At 50.2% G+C, this 18,016-nt stretch overlaps 2 protein-coding genes across 2 annotated transcripts in view; one reads left to right on the plus strand and one right to left on the minus strand.

Annotated features, from left to right (window-relative positions):
• Positions 1-8,028, plus strand: part of MMP24 (matrix metallopeptidase 24) — a 40,389-nt gene extending 32,361 nt beyond the window's left edge. The window contains exons 6-9 of the mRNA XM_005496221.4: positions 1,923-2,137; positions 3,440-3,578; positions 4,488-4,754; positions 6,017-8,028. Coding sequence (XP_005496278.1) covers positions 1,923-2,137; positions 3,440-3,578; positions 4,488-4,754; positions 6,017-6,354 — 959 coding nt within the window. The 3' untranslated portion in view covers positions 6,355-8,028. The remainder of the gene's footprint in view (positions 1-1,922; positions 2,138-3,439; positions 3,579-4,487; positions 4,755-6,016) is intronic.
• EIF6 (eukaryotic translation initiation factor 6) lies at positions 7,377-17,707 on the minus strand. Its single transcript, XM_074553809.1, has 6 exons — positions 17,314-17,707; positions 17,154-17,239; positions 16,271-16,446; positions 14,911-15,087; positions 13,345-13,526; positions 7,377-12,187 (listed from the first exon to the last, which is right to left on the minus strand). The coding sequence occupies exons 1-6, from the start codon at positions 17,418-17,420 to the stop codon at positions 12,178-12,180; spliced, it is 738 nt and encodes a 245-aa protein (XP_074409910.1). The 5' UTR covers positions 17,421-17,707; the 3' UTR covers positions 7,377-12,177.
• Between the last annotated feature and the right edge of the window lie 309 nt (positions 17,708-18,016).

Genomic DNA, 18,016 nt, shown 5'->3' on the forward strand with positions numbered 1-18,016 from the left:
ATTAGAAGCTTTTCCTCTACCTGATTTTTTGGGGCTGCTCAGAAGTGTAGTGCCAGGGGATGTGGTTTGTGTGCTCTGCTGCCTGCTCAGGCTGGTGGATGTGATCAGTCTCTGCATTAATTACCACACTGCCAGCACATCTTAAGTGACTCTTTGCTCACACACTCAGGTGAACCTGTTCCATCCTGCCTTGAGCTGTTACTGCAATGGAGTCTGGAAATAGGAATGAACAGTGGCCTTTCCCAATGGATGGGGTCTGCTCATTCTGCTTTTGTGCCAGGTTGGACTCTGCAGTGCCTCCCAGTGCTCCTGGAGGGAGCACCTTCTCCACCAAAGGACAGGCTGTGCTTCTGCTTCCCATCCCCATAGCTGTGCACCAAATTCTGCCTGAGTGGCACTTGGACCTGATGATTTCCATGTTTTCAGTGCATTCCTCTGCTCTTCGCATGTGCACAGCTGAGGGATCACCTCCCACCCTAAGCCACACTCAGGGACTAAGTGGAGGCAGCAGATAAAAATGAAAATGCAGTCTAGAGAGACTAATCTTCAATCAGAATAAATTAGAAGGCCTTGGTTATAAAAACAAAAATGAATGTAAGGTAGCAAGGAGACATCTGTGGCTAGCAGAGAAGGACAGTAAGAGGAATATTTGAAGTGAAATGACAAAGTCTGGATCCAAGCAGGTTGCAGAGCACCTACAGCATGTGTGGGAAGCCTTGCCAGGGCTGGTTTGGCCACGGCCAGCATTGAGTTCACACAGGGCCAGCTTCCCTTGTTGGGCCTGACTTGAGATCCCTCTCCACTAATCTAGCAAATGTTTTCCTTAAAGCAAATCCCTGGTTCATCTGAATCTTTGCTGCTTGGCATCATCCTGACCACGGTGTGCACAACTGCTTCTGCCATGCCAGTTCTTCAGGGGCATTTCAGGGCTGATTAAAGCCTTTGCATTGGTGCCCTGGGTTGCAGGTGCTGTGACTCATCCAGGCTGTGAGGATGAGCCTTGTCCAGGGCCAGTGTTCTCCTCCAGCTGGGGTGCAGCTCCTTGGCCCCAGTGTGTGACACTGAAACATCACCCATGACAGCAGCCCCCACCGGCTCAGAATGAAATTGAAACCATGATCCCTGCAAATAAACCATCTTCACATCTCAAGCCCACTAAAATCCCTTGCTCTAGTGGCCTTCTGTTTATTGCCATCTTAACTCATGGCCTTCTCTGAGAAGCAACAAGAAATGTGACTCTTTGAGTGAGATTTGGTCCAGATTTACCACTAACAGTTGATGAAAACTTCCTATGGCAAGAGGTTCTTTAAGACCTTTGTTCCAGTCTAGCTCACTTGTATTTTTATTTCTCTGGCCCTGTCAGATCCCAGAGCTGAGTTTGGGAAGGATGGAAAGGGAGAGCTGTGCTGGGAGGTCGTCAGCTGGGTGGGGTGAGGTCCCTTGTCGCAGCTGCTCACCAGGGGCAGAACAGGTTGGTCACTGCTGTGTAATGAAGAGCTCCCTGCAGTTTTCCTTACAATGTAGCATTTGTTTTCACACCCTCTTTTTTTTTTTTCTAGTTTTGCTTTGGTTTCTAGGGTTTTTCTTGCCTTTTTTTATGGTCTACTAAACCATTCTATTCAAGGGTTACCACCTTTCATTTCAGTTGGGAACGTGACTGGTGTGGCTCTTTCTTTCTTTTAGCTCCAGCCTCCTTGGGAAGACCTACAAAAACATTCTGGCTCTTCTTCAGTTCTTATCACTTGTCTGTTTTGGGACAGTTTTCACATGTGGATGCATCTTATTCTGCTCCCCATTTCTAGGGAATGAGCTCTGCATCAGGAATACCCTGGCAGTGCTGTCCATCCAGCCTGGAGCCTTTTAAAGCTTACAGAAAAAACAAGCTTGTCCACTTTGCTAAATATATTCCTTTTCACTTCTAGGTCCTCCTATAGAGCCCCTGGAGCCAACCAGGCCTTTACCAACTCTTCCTGTTCGCAGAATTCACTCCACTTCAGAGAGAAAACATGAGAGGCAGCCACGACCCGCCAGCCCTCCCCTGGGTGACAGGCCAGCCCTCCCTGGCTCCAAACCAAACATCTGTGATGGCAACTTTAACACTGTGGCTCTCTTTAGAGGAGAAATGTTTGTTTTCAAGGTACTGAGAATTCCCACTTACCCATGAGTCTTCCCTTCATTTAATTGCTGGAAAATGTTAATAGAAGTATTTGGTAGTAAGATTTGAAATGTCTGTGAAAATAGCTGTGTTCCTCTGAGGGTGATGACTGAGAAATGTTGGAACGAAGTGTGAACAGATTGGTTCTGTAATATTTGGAAACAATGCCTGATGGGATTTACAGAATGCCCTGGCATCCTGTGCTCCAAAATGTGAACTGGGTGCATTGGCAGAGAATTCAGATGCCACCAAGCCTGAGAGGAGCCCCCTGTAAAGCCAGGAAGCAGTACCAGTACCATGGGTAACCATTAGAGTGGGTTGGGTTGGGAGGGACATTAAAGATCACCTTGTCCCACCCCCTGCCATGGACAGGGACACCTTCCACTGTCCACCATGCCCTGTCCAAGCTGGCCTGGAACACTTTCAGGGATGGGGCAGCCACAGCTTCTCTGGGAGCAGCCTCATTGTCTCAGAGGTGACATGCATGGAACTGGGGCCCTGGGAGCACTCAGCCTACCTGGGGAGTTGGAGTCAACCTTTCTTGTAAACTACAGCCCTTGCTCAATAACCCATTAGAGTACCAATGGAATATGGACATCCATGATCCCATTCCCAAAATACCAGCAGTTTTATCTCTGCCCAATGGATGTGAAGTGTGGAAAGGGACATATTGAAGGTTATTAAATGGAGACAAGCCACACTGGTTGCAGAAGATTTCTGAAATGAAACTAGTTGAAGGTTGGGATGGTATCTCGGAGAAGTATCAAAGGTTCTGTCCTGCTCATGCTCATCCCAGAGCATCCCCTGCAGCTTTAAGCAATGATAGAATATCTAAAGGGATATTTCGTGCCTCCTTTGTGCCTTTAAACCTTGTGTGTTTCACACAGTCACCAGGTGATGTTCAGGCTGTCTGGCTCTCCTGGGCTCCAGTAGCTTCAGCTGAACCAGGACAAGCATGACACCTCAGTGACAAGACATGGAGAGGTGACAATGCTTACAGCTGTGGACTCACTTCCCCCTGCTCCTTTCCCCTCTCCTTCTTTCCACCCTTTTCCACAGCCCCATCAATCAACTTCTCCCCCTTTGTGCTGCCATCTTCCCCCCACAGCACCTCTCACCCTGGAGACAGTGTTGGGCTGGGTTGGAGCTGTCTCCTGAAGCAGGACTTGTGTCCGTAATGGTTGTGGGGCCTGGGCAAGGTTCAGCAGAGCTGGATGCTGGACCCAGCCAGGTCTGACTGCAAGACAGGAGTGCTCAGTCTCAAGAGGCTTCTGGTTTCCTCAGGATCGCTGGTTCTGGCGTCTGCGCAACAACCGCGTGCAGGAGGGGTACCCCATGCAGATTGAGCAGTTCTGGAAGGGCCTCCCTGCCAAGATCGACGCCGCCTATGAGCGCTCTGATGGCAAATTCGTTTTCTTCAAAGGTACAGTACAGCTCAGCACGAGCCAGACACTCCTGCCTCAGCTCAGGCTGCTTCTGTGGCATGAAAATGTGGAAAACGGGTACGCTGCACCCTTGCCCTTCTCCGAGGGGGCATTTCAAGCAGCCAATGATCCTTAAAATACAGTTCAGTGTGGGCTGGCCTTGCCAGGACCATCTCTGTATAGAGGTAATATCAATTAGGGGAAGTTGGCTTTCATGTGACAAGAAACAGCTCCTATTTCCCAGCGAGTGCCAGTGCCCTGCTTATCTCCTTGAACACCTTTTGCCAGGGCATTGAGCCCTCTCCAGGTGCAGGGCACTCCCAAACTTCATTTCTGGACAATTGTCTCCTAAAGAGACAAAATGACCAACCTTGTGCTGGGGCCCACTTTAGCTCCTTGTATGGTGGCAGTGCCTGAACAGGATCCTGTAACTTGAGAGCAAATGGTGAGCAAGGAAGAGTGGCTGGACAGCATGGCTGGTACAAAACCACAGAACCTGGGCTTCTGGGTTTGTGTCTGCAGCTCCAGTAGCTCACCTTTCTAAACTGTACTAAAACTTGAGAGGCTCAGGGAAAGGCAACAGAAATGTCTGAAAAGCTTGGGCTAATCAACAGCTCAGCCTGAGCAAAGGATGGCAGACAGGGGATGAGACAAGTCTGAAATCATGACTGGCATGAGAAGGTAAATGGGAAAGGGCTGTTCAGCAGCTCTCCCAAAACAAGAGCTGAGAAGCAGCAGATGAAATGAGGTTTCAGATTCAAAATTAAGTGGAGGAGCAGCTTTTTTACAGATTGCAGTTAAGCCTGGAAACCCTCAAGATGCTGCAGTCCACTGGTTGGTTTAGGTTCATATCGATCCGACTCCTAACAGGCCAATGTGTTTGTTGTTGTGTCCCCACTCACCTCTAGGAGATAAGTACTGGGTTTTTAAGGAGGTGACGGCAGAGCCGGGCTACCCTCACAGCCTGGTGGAGCTGGGGAGCTGCCTGCCCCGCGAGGGCATCGACACCGCGCTGCGCTGGGAGCCCGTGGGCAAAACCTACTTCTTCAAAGGGGACAGGTACTGGAGGTACAACGAGGACAAGAGAGCAACGGACCCAGGCTACCCCAAGCCCATCACCGTGTGGAGAGGAATCCCTCAGGCTCCTCAGGGGGCTTTCATCAGCAAGGAAGGCTGTATGTGTCTGCAGGCATTGCACCTGTTAGATTGGGGAGAGCTGGTCTGTGCTGGGAGCTGGGCGGTTGGATGTGGAGTGTTTTGAGTATTTTCTGATCCAGGAATCAAGTCTCAGAAGCCCTGGGGTCACCTGGGCTTTGTGAGCAGCAGCAGTCTGAGATTCTTCCTGACCCTCATCCCAACCCACACACCTCCTCAGCTGCTAAACCACATTGGGACAATCCAGCTCTGTGGGAATGGGACTTTTTCTCCCACAGCAGACCCTACCCAACTTTTCCTGGGCCCTGGTTCTGGGGGTGCTGGAACTTACATTTCCTCCTAATCTACCTGTAGTGAGCTCTGGCTCTCTGCTAAAGGCTCCAGCCTGTCTGATATCAGTAGTTAGCCTTGAAGTTATGCTCTGAGTAGGGGCTTGGAGCTCCAGAGGCTCCTTCCAACACATTTCTTTCTCTGATTTGAAGATTTCTTCCTCCAGTAAAGGAAAGAGCCAACAGAAGGGGTTTGTGCCATTGAGGCTGTGTTCAAATTTGGAGCTGTGGTGTGAGAGGAGGGCTGTAGGGCTGGGGCAGGCTGGAGGGATGGCAGTGAGAGTCAGCTAAGCTGGGGCACAGTGCAGGAGACCAACACTTTGACCACAGCTCCCTTCTCCTGTTCTCTTATTTTCTAGTAACTTGAAAGTCAATAGAAAATGGGTCATCTGGGGAGAGGGAGGTGCTTCAACATGTAGCATAAAGCATCACCCTTGTATTAGCAGCAGAACAACACTCCTCCTTAACACAGGCCAAATCTTCGGGATTCTGTGGCAAAAGGATTCATCTTACTCAGCATTTGCTCCCTCAGGCTGAATGAACAGAAACAGGATGTTCTTCCAAACACTGTCATACCCAGGCACATGCTGGCACCCTGCAGATGATGTTTATCACTTAGCAATGATGAGCACATATTTACAGGTGCCTTAGTTAAAAAATACCTCACTGCAGAACCTTTCCTTTAAAGATTGTAGGGTTTTAATTCCCAGCTTGTCTTGGCCAAGGGGAATGGTGTTCCATGGGTAATGTTGAACATGCTTGCCAGGGTTACAGCTTCTCCTTTAAATCCCACCTCCAAAACCACCTTCACTTTCCAATGGCTGGGGAATGTTCTGGATAAATGTGTTTTATTGACTTAGGTAGTGTCCATCTTCAGGCTCCCCTAATGTCCTCCCACAAGCACAGCTCACCAATGGGAAATAGTGAGAAATACTCTCTGTTTTGTCTCCTAGTTTACACCTACTTTTACAAAGGGAAGGAGTACTGGAAGTTCGATAACCAGAGGCTGAGTGTGGAGCCAGGCTACCCCAGGTCGATCCTCAAGGACTGGATGGGCTGCAACCAGAAGGAAGTTGAGCGGAGCAAGGACCGGCGCCTCCCGCACGACGACGTGGACATCATGGTGACAATAAATGACGTGCCCAGCACTGTCAATGCCATCGCAGTGGTGATCCCCTGCATCCTGTCTCTGTGTATCCTTGTCCTGGTATACACAATCTTCCAGTTTAAAAACAAAGAGGTGCAGCAAAATGTCGTGTACTACAAAAGACCTGTCCAGGAATGGGTATGACACAGCCTGCTGCACATTTCAACTCATTGAGCTGATGAGGACTATGGACACACACAAAAAAGTGGAAAAAAATGCATTGAAAAGCCTACCAAACAAAACTACTTCAGTGACCTACAAGTTTTGGACACCCTGGGATGGAACTAAGCAGGAAAACTGGAAAAAATACAGGCAGGCAGCCTTGCAGTGTGGAGCCTCTTTCCTTTGTACTGCTTTGGTCACCTGCCAGCCGCGGTGCCATCCACCGGCTCGCTCTGCCAGCACCAGAGTCTCTGAGACAGGTTTCAACTGATCTGGGAAACTTCCTTCAGTTCCCTGCACCAGTGCTCCCTGTTAAACCCAGCATTCTCCAGTGTAGCTAAACCACCTCTGAACAGAACCATTTTTTTAATAGCTCTCTCATAAATGAATTAAGATCATGAAATCTATGAACAAGAACAATTTCAGTGTCATAAGCAGAAGACATTCTGATGCTGAATCATTCTAAAAAATCTTCTTAGTTTATTAAAAAATCCGGGGATCTACCTGGATATGATTTTCCAATACCTGCTGGTCAGATGTTTTGTACATTCATAACTAATCAATGCTGCCACTCAGCACAGTGCACGAGGAACCACCAAGCACTCAAAGAGGTACCGGAGTGCGGAGCAGAAGCTCAAGAAGCACCAAACCAGACACCTGGCAACATCAAGCCCTAGACTGGGACAATCTGAAGACAAAGTAATTGGGTCTTAAAAAACAACCAAACCAATCATGGTTTTTGTTTTGGGAGCCACTCATGAAAGAAATATTTAAATGTCATGTAAGTTGGTTTAAGCTCCCACCAGCAAGAACCTAAAACCAATGGTTACCAAAATACGGGGAATGAGTAGAGACAGACTGCACTCTGCCCGTTCAGACGCTGGGAAAAGATGAGTTGTTGTTCTGTGGCATGTGTAACTAGATTGTGGAATTTGTATGTTGGGTTTCGGGAGAATGGAAATGTTTGTTTGGAGTGAGGTCGTCATTATATTTTGGTGAAATAATCAAGGTTCGGTAAGAATTAGGCCTATTTATAAAACTAAATCCAACCCCTGTAGATGTTACAAACATTGTACGCCTTCAGAATTTGGGGGTTTGTTTTGCCCACTTCTTCACAGGCAAATATTTGGCAAGGACCAAAGGAAGCATGCCACACAGTAGAATGAGTTTGCCATGTTTGACAGAGCCATAAAAATCAGGTAAAGGCAAGAAAAATACCTTAACTTTCAGCTAGTGACTTTCCACAGATCTCTTCCTACAACAGTAGCTTCTGCTTGTCCCTCTTACAGTTGTGAGTGGTTCAGGACATTGTGCCCTAGCCACAAACTTTTGATTTTCGTGTTGATGCTGATATTTTTACCATGTTGAATAAGAGTGGAAAAGCCTTTTGCAGTGCAGTGTAATGGTGAAGCCCAGCACTGTACAGAAGTGCCATCCATGTCAGCACAGGAATTGCTTTGCCCGCTCACCATGGGGAACAGGTGATTAGCCTAAACCCCCTGCCTATAACTGAATTTTATTGAGTGCAATGAAGTGCAATGCACAGAATGTCCACTTAGTATAGAAAATTACAGCTTTGTAATGTCAGCTCTTAAAAAAAAAACCCCAAGGACAACAAACACGCTAAAACTATTCCGAATTACAATGAGGAACAAAGCAGCAGAGAGATCGTTAGCATTCCGGATTGCTAATTAGTGCTCAAATATTGCTCTGGTGAAGCAGGATAGACACTTAGATTCGTCTGGTGAAGCCCACTAGGACTGCATTAACATGTGGTCTCAAACTGTATTTTGTCCTTCATAACTGATTTCCATAGCCAAGCTGTTTATTGTGTTTAAACATAAACTATTACCAACATATTACAAAGTAAGTGAGAAGCTCATAGATGCAAAACTTTGAACTGTAGTGACAAAACGTGCTAACGTCTCATGGTGAGCGAAGGAGTGCGAAGGACCAAAGGAAACCAGAGCTCCTGATCAGACAGCCCCACGCTACTCCGCGTTGCTCTGTGCACCAGAGGTGTGGTGGGACACACCGCGGCCACCACGGCCACCTGGCACCTCGGTCTCATCTGTTCGCTGCCATCTCGCCGGGACTGCGACAGCCCAAACCTTTGAGCAACTTCCAACAGCCATCATTAAAAAAAAATTATTAAAAAAAAAAATTTACAACGGAGAGCAGTGTCTGGGTTTGTTTGTATTTTCTCCCCCTCGCCCCAAAGTTAGGGTTTTGGCCTGCCCAAGAAGGAGCTGATCGGGCAGAGCAGTGCCCTGTGCCTGGGGTGGCTGCAGCAAGGTGAGCTGCTGCCCTGGGCTGCCAAAACCCAGCCCCAGCTGCTGCTCCACAAGAAATACCCCAGGGCCTTTTCCACCTGCCCTGTGCCCCCTCCTGGGGCAGGTGTTCCATATGGGAGTTTCCAGGGAGTGAGAACAGCCCTCTGCAGCCACAGGGGGCTGCAGGAGGGGAGGCAGCTTTCCTCCAGCACAATCCCATTCTCCCATTCATTATCACCTCTGTTTTGCTCAGATCAGCCCATGGGCAGTCCTGGGGTAACTTGGGCACAAACATGGGGTTTTTTTGTGTGTAAGGGACAGTTCCCACCCCGAGCTCTTTGCTGGGATCCTACAGGAGCACTGGGCTCGCTGCCCATCAGCCTGGCCAAAGCTCTCTGTGGGCAGGGGCTGCGTTCCAGCTCCTGTCCGGAAATGCAGGACCCATTGTTCCCACACGGGAGCAGGGATCAGCAGTGCTAATTCAGCTCTAACAAGCAAAAGGCTGTTTTGTGTTCTGTAATCCTGCTCTGCAGCACGGGGATTTGGACAGCCCAGGGACCTTGGAACACCCTGGACAAACTGCCAGCCACACTCAATATCCTATTTGGGTTTTTTTCCCGTTTTTGACTACTTTGAACAATTTCATCACCATTGAGGTTCACTTTCACAGCTCGTTTTTTACATTTTACATCCTCTGTAAAGGATCCTAACAAGTTTTTGGCCATTAAAGCACACACAGCTACGCACCCCAAGACCTTCCCACAGAACCCACTTATGAGACTTTCATAACTTTCTCCCTCCTGTCACATTCACCTCAAGGCTAGATTCCAGCCCTTCTCATAGCATCACCTATTTGTCCAGCACTCCTTTAGTTCCTCTGATTGTTCCTGCAACCCTTCCCAGCACCTGAAGTCACATGTTGCCTTTGCCTGATGGCAAAGGTGCCAGGTGGCTTTAGTCATGCTGTGTAACTCACACCTTTGTAGCTCAATTCAAGAATCCCAAGAACCCATAGGATCCAAGTTCTGGGAACATTTGATTTGATTGACTATTGAACATACAATTTTATTGACTATTCCTTAACAACTGTTGGCATCACCAGCACACGTGCTGTGCTGCCTTGGAGATGAAAGCCATGGAAAAGGGGCAGGCAGGGGCTGCACTGTGCTTGTGCTGTCCCCTGGAGTGCTGCCATTCTGGAGCCCTTCACCTGCGCTCTCATGTCACCCTTGCTGTGACACAGTGCTGCACTCACCCTGCCCCTGCCAGCTCTGGCCCTGCAGGGCAGATCTCAGGGCAAGCACTGGGCAGCAGCATGAGAGTTTCACCCTTCCTTTCCCCAGCCTCTTTTGGAGTTTGAGACCCAAAATCTAATGTAGATGTGCATTACTCCAGAATATCTATTTGCAGAAACACTTGGCAACCGCTGTGCAACACTTGCATCTCATCTACAGGATGCATCTTTATCCCTTAGGTAAAGATACATCTTGGATTTCCAGCTAATGCTGCTTTGGGCTCTTTGGGCTTTGTTTTCTTTATTAACTCCAGACATGTTTTTTGCTTTCTTGACCATTACTGAACCCAGAGCATGTCTGTTCCAATATGGAGCTTCAGTCAGGAGTGTGCTCTTGCACTGCTCAGAGCTCACCACTACTGGGTGAAATTTGGATTCTTAACCACAATGTGCTTCACTTCATACTCAGCTGCAGTTTCCCTTTCTATCCAGTCCTCATCCTCACCAGTCTAAGTCAGTATGGCCAAAATTCCCTGCCCTAATCCATTGACTTTCCTAAACCAGGCAAGAGGGCTTCCCTCATTCCATGGGATCACTGACCCAAGGTCCCCAAATGCCTTTTGAAAATACAACAGTACAAGAAACCTTGTCCCTGTCCCTGTGGACTCTAAAGAGCTGCACAGGTCCTGTGGGACACAACTTGCCATTGAAACACCACGCTTATCCTCTCTCATGATCTGTGTTTCTAAACCCATTCTTTATTACAGTTTGTTTTCCTTGTACACAGCTCCATCTCACTAGCTCAGGATACCCACAGAGCCACGTTTAAAACAGGTATCACATTTGTTCCACCCAAGAGCTGAGCCCTGTGAGGTGGCCAAGGAGAAGCAGCTACAGGCTGAGGGGAGACCTGGAGTCAGGGCCAAGACAGGTGGTGCATATTAAAGGGCTGATATCTGATCACAGATGATCATGGCAATCTTTATTTTGAGGTTTAAGGAGTAACCTTTTAATCAGCCAAATCTTACAAAGTCTTTCCTGAACATCCAGACAGTAAAACAAAATTGGAAATTTGCTCAATTTTCTACAAAGCCCAAAGCACCTGGGCTGAACAGAGCTCTGCCCATACAGCCCCAAGAGAACTCAGCTGAGAGCAAGGCAGCTTGCTCCAGTGTGGAGACAAGTGAGAGCTTTCTCTTACCCTCAGGATGGGAAATGGAGGCACTTCTGTGCCTTCAGTGCACCCTTAATGGGCAAGCAGGAAAGCAACTGAAATGAGATATCCTGACTAACAGCTGTGTAGAAAGAAATTACAATCTTCTGCCTGAAAGTAGCACCTACAGCAGCTTTCATCTGGCACAGGCAGAGCTCTTCATGAGGAAGCTCCCAAATCTGTAGCCCTTGACTGATTGCTCAGAACTATGCTATTTAACCTCTGTCTCCAAGGTAACTCCAGATAAGGTGGTCCAAATCTATTGAGATTTGCTGATTTTTCTAAGAGTTTCCCATTGTAGGGGGTGAACTCCTGCAGGATACATTAAGCCCACTGGCAAGTGTGCCTTTTGGGCCCTCTCCTGCAGGTGCCCCAGAAGCAGCACAGGTGACACCAGGTCAAACATTGACCCTGGAGGTCCAGGGACTCCCACAATGTTATTGTTAAAAGCCCTTGGATTGACACTGAAAAACTCCATTTTTTTATCCAAGCTGATCACTTCAGAATCACCATCCCATGGGAACAGCTGCAAGTCAGGGCTAAAGAGCAGGTGATGATTTCTGAATTATTTTGTGGATTTTTGAATTATTTTGTGGCAAGTAAACAACTGTATTTTTGGTACTAGACATACAAAGGGGTCTTACATGTACCTAGAGCAGAAGCCCCACTCAAGCAGGAGTGTGGAAAGAGAGGGCAGCACATGTAGTGCCAAAACAAGCTCTGTGCAGCAGGACACTGGTGCAGGACTTAAGGCAAAATAATCTCTAGTGATCAACATCCAAGAGCCACAAGAGTATAAATATTGTGGGGTAATCTGAGGGGCTCATTGGCATCACAGAACCAGAAAGCAGAGCTGAAGAACTGAGCAAAGGGATAGAGAGCATTCCGTATTTGTAACTTATGCATGTTATTTGTCAGTTTTTGTGGTAACAGTTTACAAAAGATGACAAACATTTGGTTTTGTAGCCTCTCCTTTGGGCCAGGCCTGCAGAAACATCATCAGAAGTTCTGGATGTCTGTGATCCAAAGTGCAGCTCAACACTTCACTCCTTAGGAGCTTTCTGGGAAGCAGGAACCAACACTGCTCATGTCAGGCTAAAAGACAAAACAGAAAGAAGGTTTAGTTGTGTCAGAATGCTGAAGGCATTTCAAAATACCAGCTTCAGTCAGTTCTCACCTTCCCATTACAAAGGCACAGAAGAAATTTCCCTTTCTAGGAAAGGGAAAGCAAGGGTAAGAGGGAAGCAAGGGTAAGAGGGAAGCAAGATGTGGCTGCTAGCAGTCAGCCACAGGATCAGACCTCTCAGGCTGGCAAAGGCAAAATGCACATTCAGCCTGGCCCAGGTAATGATCTACAGCTCAGAGCAGGCTTAATTACAGCTCTGATATGCTCACAGACATCAAGACTTTGTACCCAAAGTGTAACAGGGCAATGAATAATTTAAAGGGCTTTCCACTGAAGGAACTCCTTATGCCATAAACAATGCCCAGACTGTGGCTGAGAACTCAGCAACCAAGTTACAATGCTCAGGAAGCTCAGGAACACACTTTCAGCACCACATCAGTGGTGCTCAGGGTTGGAACTCAGGGGCCAAAATCAGTACCCACAGGACATTCATCTATGCTTCTGCCTAAATGTAAAAACATTTGCTTATGAAAAATATTTACATACATTAATGAACGGGGAAGGTCCCATATCATCATCAGTCCAGATGAAAAACAACATCTGCCTCACATTAAAAAGTAACTTGAACAAAGCCTTTAGCAAAAAGGCTTAAAAAAAAATTCAAGTTAGCAGTTTTAAATGTAAGAGGTTTGTGGCAGCAGGCTGAGAGGAGACCTGGAGTCAGCTGACAAGTTCCACAGTCTTTCTGGCTCCAGAAATGATTACAGCTAGCATTTGAAATAACAGTTGAATAACTACAGTTATCAAAAGCCAAGATGACAAGCAAAGTCACTGGTATTTTAACTTTTAAAATAAGATTTGTTTTTAAAAAACCCATTCATGCCATAGTTGAGCACTGAACAGTTAGAAAAAATCTGCCAGCTGAAACAGATGTTAGTTCTCACAAAAAGGATTCTCATTACAACAGCATATGAGTATGAGTACAATGAGTAATTGCTGCCAGTAACCAACAAAAGGGGAGAAGAAGTGAAAAAATGATGATTAAAGCAGACAAATCAAGTGTGAAACCAGCTGCTTTCATAACAAAATCTTGCCTGTTCTGCCCACGATTCTGGATCCTCCTTACCTGTCAATGAGGGAATCCCTCATGTGGGTGGCGATGGTGCTGGGCTGAGCCTCGTTGAGCCTGAAGATGCTCTCGATGACGGAGAGCTCGGTGCTGGTGGTGTCCAGCCCGCAGAAGGCGCACCAGTCATTGACCACCATCCCCGCGGCGATCACCTCGCTGCCGCGGTTCACCGTGCCCGCCTGCGGACACAGCGGCCGTCAGAGGGGCTGCCACGGCTCCTCAGTGCCTGGCACGGCTCCTCAGTGCCTGGCACGGCTCCTCACGGTGCCCTGGCATAGCTCCTCACAGTGCCTGCCACAGCTCCTCACAGTGCCTGCCACAGCTCCTCACAGTGCCCTGCCACAGCTCCTCACAGTGCCCTGGCACAGCTTTTCACAGTGCCTGGCACGGCTCCTCACAGTGCCTGCCACAGTTCCTCACAGTGCCACACTGCCCTGCCACAGCTCCTTACACTGCCCTGGCACAGCTCCTTACAGTGCCCTGCCACAGCTCCTCACAGTGCCACACTGCCTGGCACAGCTCCTCACACAGCTCCTCCTCACACTGCCCTGGCACAGCTCTTTGTTGGGGGGGCTCAGCTCACACTGCTGAAGAGAGCAACTCTGAACTCTGCCACCAGCAAAGTTCTGAAGGTGTCAGATGAAATGATTCATGAACAGCCTTTACTCTCTGGTGAGAAACTGGTGTGGCATTCAGTGACAGAGAAACCAAGGAGCAGGAAGGATAACAGCATTCACACATCCAACTGAGCAGGCAAAGGAGTTTCTTTCTTAATCTTTTTACACACTGGCTAAAAATGCAGATGTTAGAATGGTAGGTGCTGCTGCCTATTTTTGTTCCCAACAAGCCTCTCCTGATGAAGGGGCAGCTGAGTGACCACTCAGGCAACGCAGTAAAACCTCCACTCAACACTCATCACAGCTGGCACAGTGATAGTGGCAGGAAAGGCTCTTTTGCAAGGTTTTATTCCAGCAGGATAACACAGTAGCTGAAGGGCAAACTCCAGGGAAAGAGGATGACCCTCGTGGAGCAGGCAGCCTATAAAGGGGAAGGGGTGTGGGGCTGAGCCAAGGGCTGGGCAGAGGGGCCTGGCCTCCAGGGGAAGGGGGGTGACCACCAGGGTGCCCAGCCAGTGACAGGGAAGGAGAAACCAGAGGAATTTGTTGCATGGGGGAGTCTGTTTTTCCCTTTGGGAGGGCTAACTCTATGGTAAGTAGTTAATGTTTCCAGGGCTGAGGGCTTGGGGACTGACCAAAGGGAGAGAGTTCATGGGATGCTACAACTGGCTTCAGCCAAACCACAAACAGCCTCACATTCTGTATCTGCACAGTGTGCACAATCCCACCAGAGCAACGTTTCAGAGGGCAGCTAAAAGCACTGAGCAGCTTACTCAGACTCAGGAAGGATGAGAAACTGCATGGAAGACTTGGTTCAAGTCTTCTCCTCACCTCTCACTCAAAATCACCTCACAGAAAAAATGTATCTGGGAGCCCCTGACCTGGAGAAACATTGCACTGGAGCTGAGAGGGAATGGGAGAAGCAAACACTCCACAAAGGCCTTACCACGAGTGGGACCTGCAGCAAAGAAGAGAGCTCATCCTGGTCATCGATGGAAGTCTTGGGGTGCACGATTCCTCCCTGGTTACTGAACACACAGTAACTTCCAACCAGCACCTGGTCTGCTACTGTTTGTCTGAACACCTCCACCTTCAGCACATCTGCCAGGATCTCTTCTGTCTCCTGCAAATGGAAGGAGGACAAAGCCTTCAGCCAAATGGAATTGTGGAGTGGGAAGTGAGAATATTCCTGCACACAGCCCTCAGCTGGGAGCCTCCCACACTGCACAGCCCAGTGCAACCCAGCCACAATAACACACCCAGCCAAGCTCCACAGTCCACATGTTCCCAGCTTCCTGTGTCACTATAAACACAACCTCCTGCCTCTGCTGGAAAGTGCCCAAATTCCCCCTCTCTGCTGGCAGTACATCACTCATATCAATTCTCAGCAAACCAGCTCTCTTTGCTCCCAAACCACTGGGACAAAATGGTCTTATGCTCCTCATAACTCTAACAAGTCTTTTCCTCTTCTGATTTCACTGTGAATTATTTTGATTTCTCTCTCTTTGGCCATCTTACATTACTTTTTACACTTTTTAAATAGGAGTACAAAGCCTTCTCCCATCCCCTTATTTTTCCTTTTGCACTCCTACCACTAAGCTGGAAGCAAACACTGTCAGGACCTGCAGCCACACAACACATCACTCTCAATGCCATTCAGGTTCCTGTTCTCAGACATAAAATGGGAGTGACATTGTCTCCTCTGCCTTTATTTTAAACTCTCATACAAGAACCTTCCATTTTTCTTTCAGACCCCTGTAATGATGCACATCTATATGCACATCCATGGTCTCTTTCAGCTATGACATGATCTGACTCACTCAGCTGTAGCTTGTAACTCCTCCTTATGCTCCTGATTAGACCCATGCACACTCTGCCTCACCCAATTTTATGCACCCAAAGCAAACTCCAGCCAGTGATCACTGATTTACAGAATGCTTCGGGTTGCTCATTCCACCCTCTGCCATGGGCAGGGACACCTTCCACCACACCAGGTTGCTCCAAGCCCCATCCAACCTGGCCTTGGGCACTTCCAGGGATGGGGCTTGGAGCTTCTCTGGACAACCTGTTCCAGACCCTCACCACCCTGCCAGGGAAGAATTTCCTCCCACCATCCCATCTAGCCCCGCCCTCCGTCAGTGGGCAGCTGATCCCCCTTGCCCTGCCCCGTGACACAGGACTCCCCACTCCCTCCCTTCTCCAAAGCACATCCACCCCCTCTGCACCACAGGGAATAATTCCGGCCTCAGCCAGGGCAGCGTTTCCCAGCCCCGCTCTGGATGAGGGAGTGTCCCAGAGCGCTGTACCCTGTCCAGGTCGGGGTGCACCAGGGCCACGTAGTCGTTGCAGGTGGTGACATTGCCCAGGGCTGAGAGCCGCTCCTCCACGCGCTGGATGCGCACGGAGTCGGGGAGGCTGTTCCTGATGTGCTGCAGCTCCTGGTCTGTCGTGCTGCTCGGCACCAGCAGCCCGTGCCTGTTCCCTAGCGGGACAGCAGGAAACAGGACAAAATGAAAATAATGTTCCCACAGCAGCTGCCTGTGCTCTGTGCATTTCTTTCAAGCCCAGAATTCAGCCTAGGAGATGTAAAAATAACCAGCACCTCAGGAAAGGAAAAGCCAGGCTGAAGCTCAGAGTGTGGGTGAAAGGCACTATCGTTACCCCCTTCTCTCTTCCAACAGGACAAAAGGAGCCCCCAGGCTCTCAGTGAGACACTTAACAAGGAACTCTCCGTGCAGATGCCACCTGCCCTACAAAAGGCCCAGGGCTACTGTTTATGTGACTGTGGCAACACGGCTGAATGGTTGAAGAACAAGCAAGAACCTGATCAGAACTAACAGGTCTCACCAGGCACAGACACATGAAAGGCTTTTCCCTGACTCACATTCGGTATCGCCTCCCCCTCCCTGGGCCCCGAGGAGCAGCCGAGCTCCCCCGGCCCCGAGAGCCAACATCCCACCCCGGCTCCGGGCGAGCCTCTGTTTCCCTCCGTCCTTCACAGAACCAACCAGGTTGGAAAAGACCTTTGAGCTCATCCTTCCTTCTGCTCACACACTCGAGGCATCGAAACAACCCTCGAGGGCGAGGGGCGCTGCCCCACGGGCCCCCAGGCACGGCTCAGCCCCGCTGCGGCTCCGAGAGAACCGCGACCCCTCCTCGTCCCCGCCGAGGCTCCCCCGGCTCACGTACCCACACACATCCTGCCGATGATGCGGCAGCCGGCGATGGAGGCGTGAACCACCGGGATGGTCCCGAAGAGCTCCCCCTCGAACACGCTGCAAGGAGAAAGCGCCGCGTCAGGGCCGGGCCGGGCCGCAGGCAGGGCCGGGCCGGGCCGGGCCCGCCTCACCTGTAGAAGTTCTCGGAGCCGCCGATGGCCACGAGGCAATAGGCGTTGGTGAGCTTGGCGAAGCAGCCCAGCTCGTTGTTGTTCTCGAAGCTGGCGCGGACCGCCATGGCAGGAACGGGAATGCGAGCGGGGCCGGGAATGGGAGCGGGAATGGAGCCGGGAACGGGACTAAGAAGGGAGCCGAGAAGGGGAATGGGAACGGAGCTGCCTCCGGCGGGAAGGAAGCCGGAACGGGACCAAGATTGGGGCGAGAACGGGAACTGGGCGGGGCCGGGGCTGGGAAGGAGCTGAAGCGGGAACAGGAACAGGAACGGGAACGGGAACAGGGACGGGCCGCGGCGGCTCCGAGCGCCTCCGCCGGAACCACGAGGCGCCGCCGATTCCGCTTCCGGCGGGGCGCACGCGGGGCAGAGCGGCGCCGGCCGCCCCTGTTGGGGACAGCGCCCCCCAGCGGCCGGGAGGTGAGAGCGCCCAGGGCGAGCCGCCGTGAGGGGAGCGGGGCGGGACCCGCTGAGGGACCGAGCGGGACCGGCCCCGGGCCAGGAGGGACCGAGCGGGACCGGGACCGGCCCCAGCCCAGGAGGGACCGTGGCGGCAGCACCGCCCCAGGCACCGCTCGCCAGCTCGGGCCCCGCCACGGCCCTGTGGGACACAACCCGGCCCCGTGTGCCGGATCGCGCCTGGGGCTGGGCCGGCCCGTGTG

Source organism: Zonotrichia albicollis, chromosome 17 (assembly GCF_047830755.1).
Source record: "Zonotrichia albicollis isolate bZonAlb1 chromosome 17, bZonAlb1.hap1, whole genome shotgun sequence".
Classification (NCBI taxonomy): domain Eukaryota; kingdom Metazoa; phylum Chordata; class Aves; order Passeriformes; family Passerellidae; genus Zonotrichia; species Zonotrichia albicollis.